At 48.1% G+C, this 22,061-nt stretch overlaps 1 protein-coding gene across 1 annotated transcript in view; it reads right to left on the reverse strand.

Moving 5' to 3' along the window:
• CDRT4 (CMT1A duplicated region transcript 4) overlaps positions 1-22,061 on the reverse strand; it is a 106,370-nt gene that overhangs the window by 45,898 nt on the left and 38,411 nt on the right. The window contains exon 2 of the mRNA XM_084648231.1: positions 11,909-11,999. Coding sequence (XP_084504357.1) covers positions 11,909-11,999 — 91 coding nt within the window. The remainder of the gene's footprint in view (positions 1-11,908; positions 12,000-22,061) is intronic.

A 22,061-nucleotide genomic window follows, 5' to 3' on the forward strand; every position in this document is an offset into this window, starting at 1 on the left:
CATTTCCAAAAGCGACGGGTGATTCTGGGTTGCTCGGCTTGAGTGAGAGCGTTGGCTCAACACTTCCTTAAAATCAGGTCCCTTTAAGGTGTCTGAAGTTGGGCTTCCAAAATCATTGATCACTTTTCTGGAAATCTTGACCAGACTCTTTGTTGATTCCCGCACAAGGACCCAAACCTACGAAGGATGGACACAATATTTGCCTCTAGAGTTCAGACTCCAAAAGTCTAGGGGCCACATTAAGGGGTTGGTGCAGTATATTTTCTTCTCCTTTGGAAAAGACAGATGTGGCTGACTGTAAAACGCAAGACATGAGAAACCACCTCCCAAATACTGCCTTTCGCTACCCAAGAACAATCCTTGTGAGCACCTCTGATCTTTCTTCATCAATGAATTCTACAATAGTGCTTTCTCTACTGGGATTTTTCCATCCTGTTTTCAGCTGTGCACTTCTGATACCCCTTACAAATCTAATGGTAAATGGAGCCTATGAGCATAACAGAATTAAATGAATCCCTTCTCGATTGTGTTTTACTCAAAGAAACATCAGGGAGCAGTAGGCTGAGTAGCTCATACAGAGACCTCCCTATTCTGCAGCAGAACGGTTTCCTTTCCACGTCTGAGTTGCAGCACAGAGCCAGAAATCTGGAAGAATTTAACACCCGGTGGATTCAGACACAGGGAACAGTGTTCAAAGTAAACACTGGAACCCCTCACTCATCATCCAGGAATGCAGAGCCAGCACTACACTGAGCTCAGCAACTTTTGCTAAGAGGGATCCAAGCCGTACGAGAATGGTGCCAGAACCAATGTGAAGGAAATGGGGTCCTCATGTGTTCCAGGATAACTTAACCCTATTTACATGTTTATGGGGAAAAGCTAGCTCACCGAAATTTGTCTGTGTGTCCCTCTGGCCATAGGTGGCAAGTTATATGGGCCTGTGGGGCCTGTGCTCCACCAATACTTAGAAACGTGGGCCCCGCTCCATCAATGTTCGGGCTTACTGTGCTTTGGGGGGCCCCGTGCTTCAGGAGGACACAGGGTCCAGGGTGGCCTGGGAGGCTAGCGGGGGGCCTGGTGCTGGCATCAGCGAGTGACCCGGCCCCAGCCTGCTCCGCCGGCTCCCGGTGTCGCTCAGGGGAGGGAACAGAAGCTGAAAAGAGGCAGGGCGGGAAGGGGTGGAATGGGGGTGGGGAGAGGGTGGAGCAGGGGCAGACTGGGGCCGGGTCGCTCACTGCTGCCGGCACCAGGCCCCCCGCTAATCCCCCAGGCCACCCTGGACCCCATGTCCCCCTGAAGCACAGGGCCTGCCAAAGCGCGGGGCCCAGAGCCATTGCCCCGATCCATCCTATGGATGGGACGGCTCTACGACCCATTCTGGGCACCACCAAAAATTATACAAACCTGGCGTGCGTGCCTCTGGCCACTGACTGCAGTCTGTCCTGACTCTGAGTCTGGGTTTCTTTTAGCTTGTGGGACACTAGCTAGTATGTTTACAGAGTTCAGTGACTACTTATTTTCATTTGCATGGGCTGGTAAGAACTCAGCAAAAACAAGGGACTATTGTAATGTACGTTAGAATGCACACGTAGTATGACATAACCAAGAATGCTTTGTTAATATGAAACAAAGGGGAAGGAACTACATCGTATCTTATGGGGAGCGAAGTCTACTACACCTCCTGAATGGCACTTCATTAGGGCCCAGTTGTGCCATCCTTACTAGTCCCTTAGTGCATACAGTCCATAGGGGCCACTCGTAGTAAGGTACTACTCAGCATGAGCACAGGCAGGACAATGAGACCCTAACGATTAATAATATACGGGCATCTGTGTTTGCACAAATGCATGTGTATGTTCTGTGCCCCCTCTGGGCTAGATTCTCCTCTCACTTCAATGGCTTGCACCAGTGAGAGGCAAAGGAGTTCCATGAAGGAGAGTGGAGTCTGCCCCTCTAGACTTCCAGCTGGGGTAAAGCAGCACAGCTCTATGGACTGCAGCTGAGGATCTGGCCCCTTTCTGTTTGACTTTGAGCCTGGGGTTCAAATGAACCTAAAAACTCAGCCCAAAGCACCAGTTTTGGTTTCGTTTCAAGGTGGAATCAGGCAAAACTGAAGATGGGTCGAAAATGAAACTCAGATGAAACTGGTCAGTTTATAAAACCCAGAGTGTCCCGCTTTCTGATTCCAGGGTAGATGTGCCCCCCAGAACCTGGAAATAAGGGTTCTCACATGATTTTCGCCCCAGATGATGAGATCTTGTGAGACCAGCTGGTTTGGTGAAGTTTCTGCTCCTTGGGGCCAAAATCTCATGAGACTAGCTCCTAAGGTTTCAGCAGCATCAAATCCAGACACTGGACTAAACCTAACTCACATACAACTAGCAGCTTCTCAGTCCATATCTCTTTGCAAGCCACTGAATGTAAACGGTTTCCAGGCAGGACGACGTGCTAAAATAAGCCTAAGGTTAACTCAAACTTCAGGCCAGGATCACCAAAAGCCTATGAAACTCATCAGTGAACCTGCTTTCAAGTTCCAGGCTTGGTTTTGTTACAAAACTTTTGTACAACTCCAGTACACATACATTATTCATGTCTTCAAATGCACTTGTAATAAAACACATTAATCAGAGACATTCATCATACATATATCATGCAATATTATTGAAGCTAATTTTGGGAAAGGGCTCATGAGATTTTTTTATATTGAACAGAAAGAAACCCAAGAGACAGCGGGGAAAGGTTAATTTCTGTTATTTGCGGGCAGTGTTGTTCCTCTTAATAAACCTGCTTGCCATGCCACATGCACACAAAAAAAGGATCAGCAGTCAGGACGTTGCTTTACATTGATCTAGTAAACGTATTCTGGGCTGCATACAACTGTCATAAGGACAGGATATTGGTGATGAAACACCAGTTCTGTGGGGCTTAATAGGTCATGACCATAATGGGCCTGGCTGGAAAGAAGACTGGGAAGACCAGTGAGATTGAGAAGACATGACAATTTCTGAGTTCTGGAGAGCTATCTGAGGACATACTGCCCCACCCATATCTGCTTAGCAACGTTCTCAAGAGAAGTTATGCATGAAGCCAGATCCTTCTGCACCTTGAGTGTCTTTGGCAAGTTGAGCTACCTGGCGTGAGAGACTGAACATGAAAAGCCAGGTCAAAGTGTTTCCTGCATAGTCTTGAAATGGAATCATTGCTTAATGATGTTGTCAGATGTTCTGCCTTTGTAATGCACCAGAAAGACCATTTAAAAAAAATAAAGTTTGGCTGCATCCTGTTCCAGGGGCATTATTTGATATAGGGCAAGGGGGACAATTACACCACCCCCCAGACTTTTCATGGGTATATGTGCCCCACTCGGTCTTCCATTCCCATCGCCTGACTTTGCAGGATAGAACGTAATAACATATGACATTGTATACACTGACACAACTGCCCTCCACAGAACTTTTCTCAAATGTGGCCAGTCCTACCCTTGATTTTGTGTTTCCCTGCTCTTCCATGCCTTGTCTCCAAAGGGCTACTCTACAGCTCTCTGAAGATGTGCTGCAAAGGATGAAGTGTGTGGTCTGATGAAGCTGAAACATGCATGCTCACATTGCTATGGACATGTGAATCAGTGGCTCTCACCAATTATGAGGCAACTCTCCAATCTACCAAGCCTCCCCTCTCCAGCTCTTCCTCAGAAGACATGCAGCACTTCCCCAGAAAAGGCTTTTGAAGGGTGCAGCGCAGGTTCTGGTAATGGGATATAAAACCTTTGCCTGAATCCCATCCAGTTAAGTCATGACTAAAAGTTCCTACTAAAGCTGATCTAAATCTTTTGTCTCCCAAAAAATGTTCTGCCGAAAAATGCAATTTTATCCAAATATATATATATATTTGCAAGAAAGGGACATTTTTGACTAATATTTTCTATAGGAAATTTCTAAACAAAATCTTTGGTTTGGTTTCTAACTGCATTTTTCATTTCAGTTTGGTACTCGAAAAACAACAAGAAACAAACATTTCAATTCGAATCAAAATGAAACATTTTTAGTTTTATTTAGTTTCAAAAGACTCCCTGAAGAATCTCAAATAAAAATGTTTCATTCAACATGTTTTGCTGGGGAAATAAAAGACATTTTTTCAGTCAGCTCTGTTTGCCACTGTCCATTTGATGGCCTGTGTGGAATAACGAATCAAGGTCCTGGTCTATTTTCCAACAGACGGATGTCCATCTTGCCAAACCCACCCTCCCATCTAGGTAGTCTCAGCAGTGAGACCAATGACTGAACAGTCATGAAGACTGTACTTTTCTCCTTGAGCTTCTTTCTCCAGGTCAAGGTTGAGGCAGATGAACAGTAGTATGTGGAGAACCTTGCACTGCTGTTGCCTCAAGCTTTATTTATTCTGTTGATAGAGAAATTCTGTCTACAAGCTCCTCAATATTATCACTTTCCAGCACCCACTTAGGGTACATCTATGGAAGCATGTAGAGTTCAGACACTGCCCTCCCAGCTAGCACTGGTATAAATAACTGTGTAGATGGGAAGCATGGCTTAGGTGAGTACAGTAGAAACTTTCCCATTTCATCCAGCCCAGAGAAATCTTGACCCAATCCCAACAAGAAAACTTGATGAAATATCTATTCCAGCAGGAGGTTCCAGTACCTTGCATTTTTGCATAGCGTGTGCTTCAGACACTTAACAAGCACATTGTATGTTGGCAGGTGCTAGAGTCCCAAAGAAAACGTCAGTCATTTCTAATTGAATTCATGTATTCCACCCACTGAAGATAGATACTCAAGAAGCCAGCAGTGATCATGTGAGTGACAATCATCCAGGCATTGTCACCCCTCTGGCATCTGCACCACTTCCTGGAACAAATAAAATGTGAGTTCAAAGACCAGAGAAGATGCTGCTGAACTCACAACGGACGGACGCCATTTATATAAATCTTTATGCTTTTGTAGATGGTTGGAAATTGTATGTTGAAATTGGGGAGGGGTTGCATTTGTGTTTTTGCAGGGAGGCTGATGAAAAGTGGCTTGTCAACAAAATGGAAATTTACACCACTTGTTTTAATGGCTAAAATCTAAAATGTGGGGGTTTTCTTTCAAACATCAACCCCTAAAAAAATTTCTGTTGCCAAAAAACTATAAACTTTTCAGTTTTTTAAATAAACCTCCAAAAATTGAGATGGAAACATTTAGAAGAAAACTAAAAGGTTTCATTTCTGTCAGGATTTGAGTGGGGGGGGGGGGTTCAGGGGGAAATACAAGCCCCAACCAGCTGTAGTCTGAGATACCAAAGACATCATTAATTAATACAAGACAAAATGGACACTCAACTAAAGGAACCAACAGCCTCCTCCCAAACAGCCATCTTTCCTTTTGAAAAGGTCTGATTAGATACACCACAAACTCAGAGCTTGGCTACCCCATGTGTTAGTGCACACCACCTGGGCTGTGAGTTCTAATGTACAATAGTGTGCCATGATCTAATTGTCCGTGCGGACCTTGCTGGTGCAGTATATGATCCCTAGTGCACAATGACGTAATACTGTGAAACTGGACTACGTCAGCACACGCTAGGGAACTTTTACTGCACACCAGCAAGGTCTACACGGACAGTTAGTGGGCAACATGCTGATGTGCACTGGAATCTACGCCCCAGCTGGTTCTCACTCATGCACCTCAGACTGCTCGAGCAGCTGTGGAAGCAAGTTCAAGAACTGAGGATCCTTCACTGAACATGCTTCCTCATTGCAGCCCCTAACGCAGGTGGGACAGGTGCAAAGAGGGGCTACTAGGATCGTCCGAGGAATGGAAAATCTGCCTTATGAGAGGAGACTCAAAGAGCTTGGCTTGTTTAGCCTAACAAAACAAAGACTGAGGGGTCATAGGATTGCTTTCTATAAATACATGAGAGGGATAATTACCAGCGTGGGAGGGGGGTTATTTAAGTTAAGCGCTAGCGTGGACACAAGAACAAATGGATATAAACTGGCCATCAACAAGTTTAGGCCTGAAATTAGATGACGGCTTCTAACCATCAGACGAGTGAAGTCCTGGAACAGCCTCCCAAGGGGAGCAGTGGGGGCCAAAAACCTAACTGGCTTCAAGACTGAGCTTGATAAGTTTATGGAGGGGAGGTATGATGAGATTGCGTATAACGGCATGTGGCCCATCTGCGACTGCTAGCAGCAAATATCTCCAATGACTGGTGATGGGACACTAGAGGGGAAGGGCTCTGAGTTACTACAGAGAATTCTTTCCCAGGTGTCTGGCTGGTGGGTCTCACCCACATGACTGCCATATTTGGGGTCCGGAAGAAATTTTCCCCTGAGTAGGATTGGCAGAGCTACCCTGGGGTTTTTCGCCTTCCTCTGCAGCATGGGTCACTTGCAAGTTTAAACTAGTGTAAATGGTGGATTTTTTAAATCAGGATTTGAGGACTTCGGTAACTCAGCCAGAAGTTAGGGGTCTATTACAGGAATGGATGAGTGAGGTTCTGTGGCCTGCAATATGCAGGAGGTTAGACTAGATGATCCTGGCGGTCCTGTCTGACCTTAAAGTCGATGAGTCTATGGTGTGTCGGGTGGAATGTATGGGAGGTGACCAGAAGAGCACACTGCACTCCAGCCTGGTGTATGGTCCCCAGCTGGTATAACAGAGCGGCCCCCAGGCTATTGGGGCAAAGAATGAGGGAGTATTAACCAGTTCCTTGATAGCACCTGGCTCTGCATGCAGCAGAGAACCTGGCCTAACAGTTCTGCTAGATGAGGCATAAACCTTTAGCTGAACTGACTGGAGCTGTGGTAAACGTGCCTCAGTTTACTAGCTACAGCCTTGTGGCCTCTGTAACAGGCCAAGAGCCAGACTGCTTAGGCCCTCCCATGTAAGAAGGAAACTGATGTCAGGGGGCTGCCAGTGAAGGCCTATAGCTTAGCTGCAAGGTCACAATTCTAGCACCATCTGTTTTCTGTGTCCCCCTGGGCAGGAGTCCAAGCTTATAACAACATATGCATATATCTGTCTCCATACAGTACATGTTATTTGCCTCCTCCAGCACTCTGATGGCCAGCGGTTGCCAGCAAGTCTTTGGAGATGGACTCTCTGTTGTGTCCTGCCAACTATGCACACCTTGCCTTGAGGGAGAAACTGCAGGCCTCATGGCAAGCAGACCAGCCACTGTTTTTGCCTGTCAAATGAAGCCGTAAAGTTTGGCCCTGCTAAGTGAATGCTAATGGTTTTGCTGGCTTTATAAGAGCATCCTTTTCTCTAAGGTGGTGTTCCGCAGCCCACGGTCACTAAGCCTGAGGGTTCAGACAGTGTTATTATAACCCCTACCGCGTGGGTGGCAACAGAAACATCTGCAGGCTGATGGACGCGTACAGTACCACGTGAGCTAAGAAAAATAAGTGGTCGAAAGGAAACTCGCCCCACCCACCTCAAGATGTCCAGAGCGTGACTGCTCCGCTGCGTGTTGTTTGCATTTTGGAGACAGCCTGTCTTTCATTAGGGAAGGGGGCTGGGTTCTGCCTTCCTCAGCCAGCTGGTCCCACAATTGTAAAGAGTCACACTCGCTCCCCACAGGAGGTTAAATGCAATTGCCCAACTCCTGCTCCCTTCTGCAGCAGGGGAGGGGGAGCAAACCCTGCAGATCTGCTACGTCTGTGCACGGCTAGATTGCAGGAACTGCCAGGGAGGCATGCTTCCTGTGTGCCACAGGGCCCAGCTCCAGGGGGGCTCATGCACAGCAGTTCTCTGGGGGCAGGCATGGGGAACAGGCTATTATGTGGATCCCCCCTTCCTTCCCCATGCCACAGAGAGGGGCTGCTAAGGCTGCAGTGACTAGTCCAGATCTTCAGCTGAAGTATTTGCTGCAGAGTGGTGTGGTGGCTTCCAGCTTGACCCACACAGTGGGATTGAACCGGGAACCTCCATGACTACAAGTATAAGCTGCTACAGCTAAAGAGCCAAGACTCCCAGCTAGACTCATATCCCCTGCAGATCTGGGACAGAGGGGGACCTGTCACACACTCACCGATGGGTTACTGGGCATGGCTTCCTGGGAGGAAAGATTCCTCCCCCCTGTAGTCCATGAGCATGCAGCCAAGTGAGTTGGGCTTGGGGGAGAGGATTTAGACCAAAGTGCCTATGGACAGTACAATGGCTGTGACCTTCTTTCTGGGTGTGACTCCTAGATATACCTCTAGGATATGTGCTTGCCTTGCTGAAGCTGTGGTTAATTGCTGCATGGTGCATGCATGCGTGTGTGTGTACACACACACACACGACATCCAGGCACTGTTGCAATGTGCACTCGCTAAAAGAAAGCGGCCGCAGGTGGGGTGCTTTAAATCATGTATGGAAATTAATGGGTAAGGGTTAATGATTAACCAATTAATGATTGGTACTGAAGCTAATTGCCTTGAGCAGCAGCCCCTGTTAGCCCAGTGGCTCAGGGTCACGTCTTGTGCTGTTAGTGGTCTCCTGAGTGAGAGTTCCTCCTGTTTCAATTGTCCCTTCCTAGGGCCCACAAGGGGCTCCCGACCTATCTATCCAATTTCTGACGAGCATCTCTTGGAGAAAGTACTATACGCCTTCTCGCTCTTCTTCCCTTTGCTCTTTGTTCCCCTCGTCTCAGCTGCCCTCCTTGGAGTTTTCCTTTCATTCTAATTCCACCAACACAAACTGGACTAAGCTCTCCGTTTTTTTGAAGCTGTTGGTGAAAATGTGGCCAAATCTCATTGAAGACCAATGGGAGCTGGGTGCCAGACAGCCTTTGAAAAATCGCAGCCCTAGCACAGGAGAAAGGTGTCACGCTGACGGCTCTGCGGGATGCCATTTTCCATCTGTCCACAGCACAGATATTAGCAACCCTCATCTTACTGCCCAGTCTCCATCGGCACCAGGGCTGGCTGGTCACCACCAGCCCTTGCCCTCTGTGCTGAGACTAAGGGTATTAATTAGTGCCAGCCGTGGAAGTGGGCTCTATGATGCATATACCCACGCACCATGAAGGTCAAGTTCATCCCTGTTGTAATCCACACCCACTCTGGGTGGCGCTCGGGTCACAGAGAACAGCTGAGCTGGCTGCAGCCTGGGTTAACACAGCAGGCTCTTTCACCAGTGGGTGTAGAGCTTCGTGCATTTAGATCTAGAAGTCCCAGGTTCAATCCCCCCAGCTGCCAGCCTGCTCTGGAGCATACAGTAACATTAGCCAGCGGGTGTAACTCCTCCTGATGATGACTTAAGCGAGGGCTGAATTTGTTTCACAGACTCATTTCATACTGAACAGTAACTACTTTTAGTCCCCACCAAGTAAGTGTGTTCACACTAGTGACCGAGAGACTGTAGACCATTACCCAGCCCCCAGACCATTTGGTCTCTTTCTCAGCCTCTCACAAATGGCTATTTTACACAGCACCTCTGCAGCACCCAGAGGATGCCCCACCACGGGAGAAATTCTCAAGGGACCATTACGTTGGCTTTAGAGCTGCTGTGAGCTTCCAGGGCTGAAGTTCTGACCCTCTATCAGTCACTGGCAGTACTACCACCCATGCTTCATTGCTGTAGAGTCTGAGAGCCTCAGAATCTTTGATTAATTTGTCTTCACAACACACAGGTGGAGAAATACTATTATGCCCATTTGAGAGACAGGAAACCGAGGCACAGAGAGGCGATGCTCAGCCACCTCCCAAGTGTGTGAGGCAGCATGGGAGAAAGCAGAAAGGTGCTTGATTTAACATCGAACAAGGGGGCAGTGAAGGCTGGCATCATGACCGGGTGATCAGAGGCGGGAGTCGACCTTTCAGTAACCAATGAGAGATGATAGGCAGGTGGAGATAGGTCTGATGCAATAGAGAAAGGGGAACCCATTGAGGGATGCTAAGAGAGGGATGACATGGTCCAAGCAATGGGCAAGGGAAATGACTGTTGGAGCAGCCTTCTAAATGGATATGAACAGGGCATGACTACCTTTGTCAAGGCCGCAGAGAACAATGCTGCAATAATGAAAAAGCGAGCTGAGAGCCAGGAGGAGAGAGTGTTGGCTGTGTGGATGGACAGAAAAGGCCAGATCTTAGAAGTTCTGCTGAAGAATCTCCAAGACTCAGACAGTCTGGCTGTGAGGACCTAAAGAGAAGTCCGAGTCGAAGATGACACCCAGGTTACGAGCCTGAGTGACAAGTGGAATGGCGGTGTTATCCACAGTAGGAAGTAGTAGGCCGGCTTGGAGTGGGGAGAGGGAGTGCAATCTTAGCCGTTCTGAGCTCCAGCTGACAGCTAGACATCCACAAGGAGATGCCAGAGAGACAGGCTGAGACTGTAGTTTGGACAGAAGACAGGTCTGGAGTAGAGATGTCCAAACATCACAGATTGTATGGCTGTATTTGCACACATTTAAATTAAAACAATAAGTCACACATCCATATTTTGCTATGCTGTGCTCTTCCACCTTTAGAATACCAGTACTCTCTGTGAAATATCACCTCTCTTTAGGACGGAAAGCTTCATGACATTAATGCCCAAATACAACAGATTAACCCTCTCCCCACTCCACCCCGCAGCCATTCCTCTAAAAGCTGCTACCAACAGCTGACTTCAAAATCCTGTGCCCAGCAGACCGTGCAGAGATGCTGCTGCTGTTTCTGTAGCGCAGGGAGACTTGGCATGTATGTATGTAACCACATAATGGCCGTACAAGGCCTTCGGTGGGAATGGAAGCCAGGCTGCATCTGTCCTTCCATGAAATCAATCCTAGCACATGGCAGTCATATAGTGGGTGACTTGCCAGCTCAATGCTCTGCTTTGAGATTCTGGCATCACTCCTACTGCCAATTTCACTGAGAGCCAACAGAGCAGAATCCCAGTAAAGAACAATTGCACCTATTCATACAGCATGCAATAAACAAATAACGTGTTGATATTTGACTCCCTGGACTGAATCAACTACAAAACAGTGCACTCAGCTAGGGAAACAGTAAGCCTGCCTTGTGAAAATAAGTTTAACCACGACTGTGTTAATACTAAACCTGCTTAGAGAGAGGACTAATCAATGTTAGACAACTTTGGGCTAGGTTCTCATTTGAGCCATACTCATTTACACTGAGAATCCTCTTCATGCTATCTGCTGAAAGTTACACACCTTGTGATCCTAACTGGCAAGACCCTGTAGAATAAGCTAATACTTAAATTCCTGGGACCAATTTTCTCCACTCAGGTACGTCACTCAGTGGGGACTTCAGAGAGCAGAATTTACAGGTGGGCAAATGATTTGTGACAAGCCACTTATCTGATCAGTATCACCTCTTTCTGTTTAATTGTCCATGAACAAATTCCAATATTCTCCAGTATATTGGAAATGAATCACAGAGTTCGTCAGTGAATAATGATAGGTCTGCAGATAATTTCCAAATAGCTTTTAGTGCATATTCAAATTTCCTGCTGAGTTCCGTAAGAAACATGGCATTGATTTAATTTCCTGATTGATTGAATGAACTAACCAACAAGAGCACAACTTTCAAACTGCATAGTCAAGGGAAAAATTCACAGAGAACAATTCTCACTGTCCCTCGTTGGCTCCATATTTTGCAATTTGGTTTTGGTGAATATTTGAGCAGTTGAGCTTAAGGGCTGGTCCATCCCAGAACTTAATCCCCCTCCCCCCAGCATAAAGCAAGCACACAAGGGGAGTGAGCACAGTCAAAGTGACTTTATTTAAGTTTGACTGTATTTTAGAGGGCTTGTTTTTTTTCCAATATTTGCTCAGCTGTAGATGAATTTAACCTTTGAGCTTGCATGGCCACTCCTGTTCCAACAGATCTCAGAGGGAGCTTTGCCATCGACTTCAATGGCAGCAGAATTAAACCCGGGGAGGTACAAGCTACATCACCCACAGTGCAGTCATCTTACCTTTCACTGAGTTCTTAAAGGCGCAAGCAGTGGCCGTTTCCATCTGTGTCAGGTGATTGAACGCATCCCGTTGAGAAGGCTCCAAGATTTCCTTTAAAAAAACATCCATTTCTGTCTCTCACTAAGCAGGAGGGGTGCAAAACATTGATCACAGACGGCTACGCAACCAAAAACATTTCCAGCTATTTTCCTCTCTCAGAGGCCTGCAAGCCGAGAGCAGATTGAAGGAAGTTGTACAAGTGCCAGTAAACAATTTGTGTTACTATAGGGATGTCACATTACTACCATTCATGGGGAATTGTGGTAGTTACTTTGTATACCACCAGGCACAAAGCCTTAACAAATGCTCATCAGAGTCATTCCCCTGACTGTAGTGGGTATTGGATCAGACCTTAAATACACATTATACAAGGGGGGAACCCACCCCATTATTAATGTTGCAAAGTCAAGCACTCAAAAACTAGGAAATGCCAGAATGAAGATTGCCTGTGCAACTTTAATTCAGACCCCTTATGTGTATGCATGATAGTCTTTAATTACACGATCACATAATATTTCTTCCACAGGACCCTTGCCTCCTTCAGTGCTCTTCCATTGACCTAGCTACCACCTCTCGAGGAGGTGGCTCTTCACAGTAACTGGAGAACCACCCCTTTCACAGTCGTGTCTACACTGCCGCACTACAGCTGTGCCACTGTACCATTTTAAGTGCAGACCCAGCCTATGACTCATCACTACAGTATCCAAGTGCTTCACAAATATTAACTGATTTTTTCTTACAACCTCCTGTGAGCTGTGGGGATGGTATTGTTCCCATTTTACAGATGGAGAACTGAGGCACAGAAAGATTAAAGTCAAAACTATCCGCTAATTTTGGTGTCTGGCTGGAGACAATTAGTATAGGATTTTTTCAGAGTACTTAGCGTTATACAGCACTTTATACATTCAAAGCATAGCTCCCACTGATATCAGTTGTAGCTGTGAGTGCTCAGCAGGGGCGTGCGCAAGTGGGGGCAAGCAGGGACATGCCCCCCGCATCAGCCTGGCCCCGGGCCAGGGCAGGAGATGACAGCCCCACCAGCCCCGGGGCCATGGAGGAGGGAGAGGAAGAGACAGCTCCTCTGGCCATAGGGGGCACAGAAAGTGCCCCTCCAAAAGCGGCCAAATTTTTATTCCTATGCATGACCCTCAGCACTTTTGCAAATCAGACCCCCCTACTCTCAGTCCCAGTCTCCTTCCCCAGCCAGTCTCAGTTCACCCCTTCCAGCTCCTTGTCCAATCTGTCTCACTCATCCCCCACTGACTCCCCATCCTAGTCTCCCTCCCTGAGCTCCTCATTCAGTCTCCATCTCTGTCTCCTTGCCACAGGCTCCCCCCTCCCTGGCTCCTTCTCCCAGTCTGTTTGCCCAGGTCCCTCCCCGCACCCCGGCTCCTTGTCAGTTCTGTCTCCCCTTGTTCCCATTCCCCCATTCCCATTTCCCCCCGCACCAGTCTCCTTGCCCGGGCAGTCCCACTGTCCCCCCTCCAGCTCCTTGTCTGATCTCACTGTTGTTCCCCCGTCCCGCATCCAACTGGCTCCCGGTAAATCCCTTTTCCCTCACCAGCTCCCAATCCCAGTCTCCATCCAGCTCCCAATTTCCTTGTCCAATCTGTCCTATCCTCCCCGCTCTCCACAGTTCCTACTCCCAGGCTCTTCGCCCAGCCAGTCCCAGACCCAATTTCTCTCCCCATCTCCCTCCAGTCCCAGTCTCACCAGACTTCATCTCAGTCTCCTCCTTTCCCTCCCCCAGTCTGGCTTTTGTCCCCGCTGCACAGGCATCCACTGGCTTCTCCGCCACACCACTTATGTGCCAGCAGGAGGCCATGGAGAGCACAGGAGAGACAAAAAGAACAGGAGGACTTGTGGCACCTTAGAGACTAACCAATTTATTTGAGCATAAGCTTTCGTGAGCTACAGCTCACTTCATCAGATGCATTCAGTGGAAAATACAGTGGGGAGATTTATATACACAGAGAACATGAAACAATGGGTGTTACCATGCACAGTGTAACCAGAGTGATCTGGTAAGGTGAGCTATTACCAGCAGGAGAGTGGGGGGGGGGGGGAACCTTTTGTAGTGATAAGCAAGGTGGGCCATTTCCAGCCATTGACAAGAACATGTGAGGAACAGTAGTGGCGGGGGGGGGGAGGAGAGGGAATAAACATGGGGAAATAGTTTTACTTTGTGTAATGACCCATCCACTCCCAGTCTCTATTCAAGCCTAAGTTAATTGTATCCAGTTTGCAAATTAATTCCAATTCAGCAGTCTCTCGTTGGAATTATAACATTCAAAAACCAGTCAGAGAACACTTCAATCTCTTTGGTCACTTGATTACAGACCTAAAAATGGCAATTCTTCAACAAAAAAACTTCAAAAGCAGACTCCAACGAGAGACTGCTGAATTGGAATTAATTTGCAAACTGGATACAATTAACGGCTGCTACACTGAAACAAGAGAGACAGGCTCCCAGCTGCCAGTTGGGGTGCCCAGCCGCACCCTGGCCCAGAGCAGCCATTACGAGAAAAGTCCAGCTTTGTCCCATAGCCCTGGGCTGCTTGAATTTTTTTTTTTTTTTTTGCCCCAGACATCCAATATGCCTGTGTCAGTGACTGGGACTGGGTCATGGGCAACAGGTATAATAGGCCAGGGGAGGCTAAGCCTCCCCTGTCCCAGGCCCTGGCCCCACTCACATTCCAACCTCTCCGCTGATGCCGGCAGGAGCTCCGCTGGAGGCCAGCTGGTGCCAGCCGGTGGCCTGGAGCTGGGGCTGACACTGGGGTCAGCAGTCGACCCAGAGCTGGGCCGGCCAGCAACCTGGGATGGTTCGGCCGGCAGCCAGGGGCAGTTTGGCGTGGGGCTTTTCCGGCTGTGGCGGGGAGGAGAAGGTTCGGGACTCCGGCAGACAGGGGGCGGGGTAGGAGCAGCAGGAGCGGGGGCTGCATGGCTAGCCTCCCCAAAGGGGGAGCTCATGCACCGCCCATGACATGGATGGTCATGCTTGGTGCTTCGAGCAGGAGTCATGAGTCAGGAATTGGAGCCCCAGGTCAGAGCCAGATTCAGCGTATGTCTACACTGTAATTAGACACCCAAGGTTGGCCCATGCCAGCTGGCTCAGGCTCCCAGGGCTCAGGTTAAGGGGCTGATTAATTACAGTGTAGACATTTGGGCTCAGGCTGCAGCCTGAGCTTCGGGATCCTCCCACATCTCAGGGCCTAATACAAGCCAGCTGTGCTCGTTAGGTGGCCCAGAGACTGGCTCTGCTGCAGGCCCTGATTCCTGGCAGGTTGGCACTTTTCTGATACCACTGCCTTGGATCCTCCCAGCTCCTGTGTGCACTTTGGCGACAGGGTGGACACGGCTCTCCCTTTCCCAGACCCCCACACGCGCAGCCAAGCACCTTCACAGCCGCCGCTGAACGCTGGCGTTCCACGGAATCTGGCAGCGGTTATGCCCACTTAGAAGCGCTGTGCAGTTTCTGTCAGTGTTATGGCCGCCAGGCCCCAACACTGTGAACAGTCCCACTGACCCAGGGGCTGAAGGACCAGATCCCAAGCAGTTCAGCAGAGACACAAATCCTACATCCTACGTGCTGTGAGTGACGCATTGTGAAGGCCTTGGGTAAGTCACACTTCCCTGTGCCTGTTTCTCAGATATATAACAGATATAATATGCAGAGGCAATGTGATTCAGTGGCTAGGACACTGGACTAGAAGTCAGAGCAGGGGTTCCCAGCTATGCCACTGACTGGCGCGATGATGGTGTCCAAGACACGTCACCCGCTGCTCCTTTGTCTGTTTAGATTTCAAGCTTCTTGGGACAGAGGCTGTCTTTCCACTCTATGGGTGTACAGTACCTAGCACAATGCGGCCTTCATATTGATTGAGGCTGCTAGGTTCTACTATAATACAAATAATTAGAGACCTACTTCACTGACAGGTTGTGAAACAATCCATATTGGTAAAGGGCTTTGAACTCCTCCGATCAGAGGAATCGTGTAATTTGCATGTTAAATTAAAAATTCCGGGGGGGAGGGAGGGGGTGATCTTTCAGCCAAGTGTGCTTTGCACAAAGCCTGCAGTGTTGCTGAATTGGCTTGGGACTCAGGTTTCCCAGGAGGCTGGCTGAACTTTTCCAGACATATTCAGCCCAAGATAGACACCCAGCATGGAAAATTTCAGCCCAATGAGGCTGAAATCTTTGTTTGCCTCACATGGGGCTGTCCCATGCATTTCTAAGGGATTTCCATTACAATCCACCGCTGATCCATGTTTGCTTATTAGAAACCAGAATGGGGGGAAAAAATGGCTTAGATCCTTTATGACTCTCAAGGTGAGGAGGTCAGGCTGGATGGATATTTTATGGCCTTTAATAAGAACAGAACCAATTTATTTGAGCATGAGCTTTCGTGAGCTCGTGAAAGCTCATGCTCAAATAAATTGGTTAGTCTCTAAGGTGCCACAAGTCCTCCTTTTCTTTTTGCGAATACAGACTAACACGGCTGTTACTCTGAAACTTCTACCAATGTGATCTATGCCATCATGGGCCAGCAATGCCCCTCTGCCATGTACATTGACCAAACCGGACAGTCTCTACACAAAAAAATAAATGGACACAAATCGGACATCAGGAATGGTAACACACAGAAGCCAGTGGGAGAACGCTTCAACCTCCCTGGACATTCGATAACAGATTTAAAAGTGGCTATACTTGAACAAAAAACTTCAGAAACAGAAATTCATTTGTAAACGTAACACCATCAGTTTGGGCTGGAACAGGGCCTGGGCGTGGCTGGCTCACTACAAAAGCAATTTCCCCTCTCTTGGTCTCGACACCTCCTCATCCATTATTGGGAGTGGACCACATCCACCCTGACCGATTGGCCCTGTCAACACTGGTTCTCCACTTGTGAGGTAACTCCCTTCCCTTCATGTGTCAGTATATAATGCCTGCATCTGTCATTTTCACTCCATGCATCTGAATAAGTGGGGTTTTACCCACGAAAGCTTATGCTCAAATAAATTGGTTAGTCTCTAAGGTGCCACAAGTACTCCTTTTCTTTTTGCGAATACAGACTAACACGGCTGCTCCTCAGAAACCTGTCATTATTCCTTTACCTTACTCCTATAGAGGGGTGTACACGGTACCTTTGCTGCTGTTGTAACCATCCTCTTCTTTGCCTTGGCACGAGAAAGATGGCTAGTCCTATCAGAGGGCACAGCAGGGATCCTAAAGTCCTCCTTGCAAAATCTCTCCCAGGTGTTAGTCCACTAGCTGGATTGAATCACAGGGTTTGGCATGATGGGTGCTCTTCTGAAAGAAGCCCCAGCCTTTGTCTATTCCATGCAACATCTGCTGTTGTTCTACCCCGCTGCTTCACTCCAGGTGCCCTCCTGGACCACAGCTCCTGCCTCTGTCTGGATATTTCTCAAGAGGGGCAGCAGGTCACTGCTGAGAGCAGGCATTGTGACCTAAGAGGTCACTTAGTCTGTTATTACACACTACAGCTGGCTTTAATATATTTGCATAATGCAATCCTGCAAGCTAAACAACCTTAATAGTTTTAATGTATTAGTAACATGCTCTGAATGATCAGCAATGAAACAGTTAACAGAGTAAATTCTGTAGCTACAGGGGACACAGAGCACAGACAAGGGAATAATTTTGCTCTGGCAGTAGGGTGGAGTCAACCAGTCTTTTCTATATCTTAAATCTATTCGCTTATGAGTCCTCCTGGAACTTCCATTTAGCAGCTCATAGTCAACTTCAGGTGAGGGCAAGGTATTTGTTAGGATCAGTGTCTGCCTGGGAGCAGCTTGGCCAGGAAAAATGCTTTTACACTAAAATGGAGAGCAATTCTATTTGCAGAGAAATTATACTTCACCTTCAGTGAGTGGGTGAAGATTTGATGCTGGAGGCTGGGTGTGGTTCAGTATACGAATACACACGGGAAAGACTCAACCACATGGTATGCCTGGATTAAGTAATACATTTGTCAGGATCCCCGCCCCAGCTCAGGAACTGTGTGTGTGATGCTGCATCTCACACAAAAGGGCTGACAGCACATGAGGGCGAGCTGTAGATTAAGAAACCACAATGGCACAGCTGTGTGCTCAGTTCCCCAGCTCTCCCTCCTGTGCTGGGGTATGTTCCCTTGAAGTCCAGTAAAGGCTCTGAGTAAGCTTGATCATCATTGGGGCGGAACCTATCAGTGAACTCCTGCTTCCTGTTCCAGCACACAGGGCTATTTTCTCTCTTCCTGCGAGCCCCCCTCCCTCAGCGAGTGACCCAATGTCCTCTGCTTTCTGAGGAAGCTAAAAGGAAGGATAAACAAAAATAGGTTTGAAACTAGGTCCTTGATTTCAAACGGGCAACTTTAAAATATTAAGGGAATTAGACTAGACTGAAGAACTCACCGGTTTGATTGTGGAGAAGGATTGGAATTACTTTAAGTCAAAGTTGCAGAAGCTATCTGAAGCCTGCATTCCAAGCAAAGAGGAAAAAATCATAGGGAAGGTTTACAGAACAAGCATCTCAAAGAGGTTATTCAGAGAAAGCAAAACGCTTACAAGGAACGGAAGATGGGTAGAGCTGGACCTTGCAAAGAAAATTAAAACCAATAATGCAAGGTCCATTTGTTTGACCTCAATTGTATGCATGGTCTTAGAACAAGTTTTGAAAGCGAGAGTAGTTAAGGACATAGAGGTAAACAGTAATTGGGATAAAATACAACATGGTTTTACAAAAGGTAGATTGTGCCAGACCCTCCTGATTTCTTTCTTTGAGAAGATAAGTGATTTTCGAGACAGAGGAAGTGCTGTAGATCTAATCTACCTGGATTTCAGTGAGATATTCGAAGCAGTTCCACATGATAAATTATTAAATTGGAGAAGATGAGGATTAATATGAGAATAGAAAGGTGAATAAGTATGGCAGGGACCACTCATTCCTCTCTCTGCTCAAGTCCACAAACCGCTCAGAGACCTTTATGCTGGTAAAACACCCGGTGCAGTTTATTTACAATGTGGATTTCTACCACCCTTCTGCACTATACAGTCTTACTCCTACATGCCCGCCTCTCAGGCCTTCCTCAAGCGGGTCCTGTGGAAGGATGCTCCCTGATCCCCCTTACCCCTGGCCCTTCGGACATTGCCATCAAACCTCCGCCCCGCGAACCATCCCCCAGCCGCTCACTTTACAATACCTAAGCCAGCTGTGTGACTTGCAGCTGGGCCGTCTCCAAACTGGGCCTGGGTAACAACTGTACACACTCATGCTCCATACCCTTCCTCACCCTTGTGTCCTGCCCTGACACCAAGTGGCGGGATCACCCATGGAAGGTGAGGAGTCCCGGTGGGTCAGTTTGTATTCCACCCTAATCCTGCGGCCTACCGGGGATATTAGTTGGTGCTCCTTCACAAAGTTGTGAGCACAGCCATGTATTTGGTGTGGTTCACCTCCCTCCCTGATATTTGCCCCTTTTGCAGCATGAGGGAGACCCTGGTGCACATCTATCTTGAGTACACCAGGCTGCAGCCCCTTTTCCAGCTCCTCCAGAACCTTCTCCTCAGGGGCTCCACATGCAGTTGTGCTGAGTGATCACAGCGCCTGGAGGGGTTTGCTGCTGGTCACTGAAAAGGCATGGTGAGAGATGGCTCAGGCTGGAGAGAGTTAAGGGGGCACAGCGGTCCCATGGTCCCAGGCTGCACCCCAGGGATCCCGTCACAAGAATCATAGAAGATTAGAGTTGGAAGAGACCTCAGGAGGTCATCTAGTCCAGAGGTTCTCAAACTGTGGTCCACGGACCACCAGTGGTCCGCGAGCTCCATTCAGGTGGTTCGCGGATAGTTCCCTCTAAGGTGTGTGCCTGGGTGGCAGCACACAAGAGAATGAAGGGCCACCCACCTAATTAGTGGAGCCGCACAGACGTGGCTCCACTAATTAGGTGCCTGGACCCTGGAGAAGACACACCTGTAAGGTGAGGTGGTGGCCTTGGGGGGAATAGGGTAGGTGGGAGGGGGCAATGGGCTGAGAAGAGGGAGAGGTGCGGGGAATTTGGGATGTGCAGGGCTGTGGCGGCTGGAGAAAGAGGCGACTTTCCCCAGCTCCAGGGCTGCGGCTGGCAGGGAGAGACAGCCCTCCTTCCCAGCCTCAGCTCTGCAGCTGCTGTGGCGGGGGAGAAACTCCCCTCCTTCCCAGCCCCACCTTGGGGGCTGCCATGGTGGGGGAGAGAGGGAGAGACCCCCCTCCTTCCCAGCCCCAGCTTGGGGGCTGCCACAGCAGGGGAGAGAGGGCACATCCATCACATTAGAAAGGTAAGACTACTGATATTAAAATATGAGTTGTGTGCTTTTATTTGTAGAACAAAAAAATATTAATTATTATTATTATTAAGGGTTTTTTTATATAGCGCTTTTATCCAAAGCACTTTACAGTACTTAGCTAATGGTACAAACAACATTTGAAAAGATCATTAAGTGGTCCACCGAGACCCTCACCAATTTTCAAGTGGTCCGTGGAAAAAAAGTTTGAGAACCAGTGATCTAGTCCAACCCCCTGCTCAGAGCAGGCCCAACCCCAGCTAAATCATCCCAGCCAGGGCTTTGTCAAGACAGGCCTTAAAAACCTCTAAGGATGGAAATTCCACCATCTCCCTAGGTAACCCATTCCAGTGCTTCACCACCCTCCTCGTGAAATCGTGTTTCCTAATATTCAACCTAGACCTCCCCCACTGCAAGTTGTAACCATTGCTCCTTGTTCTGTCATCTGCCACCACTGAGAACAGCCAAGCTCCATCCTCTTTGGAACCCCCCTTCAGATAGTTGGTAAGGGTAGGGCAGAAGTAAGGGTGTGCAGTTGGAGGAGATTATATTTCCATATTAAAGCAGCTTCTCTTGGGGTATTTGGGTGGCCTGTTCCATGATGCGATCTACTTCACTGGTGGAGTGCCCTTGTTTGGTGAAGGCAGTTTTAAGTGTGTTAAGGTGTATATCCCAGACACTCTCTTTGGAGCGTATTCTGTGGTAGCTGAGTGCCTGGCTGCAGTTAGCAGATTTCCTGGTGTGTTTGGGGTGGTTACTGGATCTGTGAAGCTAGATGTGGTGATCCATCATCTCGGGAAACTCATTGTCACCAGAAACTTCAGAGCTGCCAAGAGTTCTCTAGAGTTCAGATATTCCTGGGAGTGAATCATCTCTTCCTCTCCTGATTTCCCAGAATCTTAGAGAGACATTCCCTGCTTTGTTCAGGACTTACAAAAAGAAAGGACAGGACAATATGACATGTCACCATTAAGCACTGGCCTTCAGTTAGGCAAGAAATCAAGTATATTTGCAAGCCGGGAGAGGGGAATGCTGCTGAGTGCTAGGCTCTTTGGCACAGATCTTGTATGTTCTGATACACCATTGAATCATTTGTTCTGAGAACACCCCCTGAAGAGTCACATTAACCTTTCAACCAGACGTCAGAGTTTGGCCAGTCTCTGAGCCTCCCGTCCCGGGCAGGGTTCCCTTTCCGAATGCCTGTGTGATGTGTACCTTAGCAGTGACAGTTGCCTTCAGTAATTGACATTAGTCAGTGACACTGATTGTTTGCATAGTGACTAGGTTCCGTGTTCCTCCTGGGGAACTTCCTAGATATGGAGCATGGAGGGTGGGGGGATGTTTCACTCGCTTGATACTCAGGCTAAGTCCATGCCCTGAAATGATTTGCACTTGCCCATGTGATAAAATGCCAAGTGTTAAGGTGTAAAACATATTCCCGGCATTGCACAAACATTAGCCCCCGAACACCCATGTGAGGTAGGTCACTTATTATCCCCATTTGATAATGGGGAAAGTGAGGCAGAGAGCGGAAGTAACGTGCTCAAGGCCACAGAAAGAGTCAGTATCGGAGCCAGAATTCGAATGCAGAACTTTCTAACTCACAATCACAAATCTCCCACATTACACTGTTTCCAATCAGACTAAACCCATGGCACTTACCGTTGCTGCCGCTTTAAGCACCAGGGTGAAGGATGAGCAATTTTGCAGCTATTAGAAAGCCCTGGGCCAAATTCTATGCTGGTGTAAACTGGTCCAGCTCCATTCAGTGGTCTCTGGGCAATTCATACCA

This window comes from Lepidochelys olivacea (assembly GCF_965140295.1).
Source record: "Lepidochelys olivacea isolate rLepOli2 genome assembly, chromosome: 14".
NCBI lineage: Eukaryota > Metazoa > Chordata > Testudines > Cheloniidae > Lepidochelys > Lepidochelys olivacea.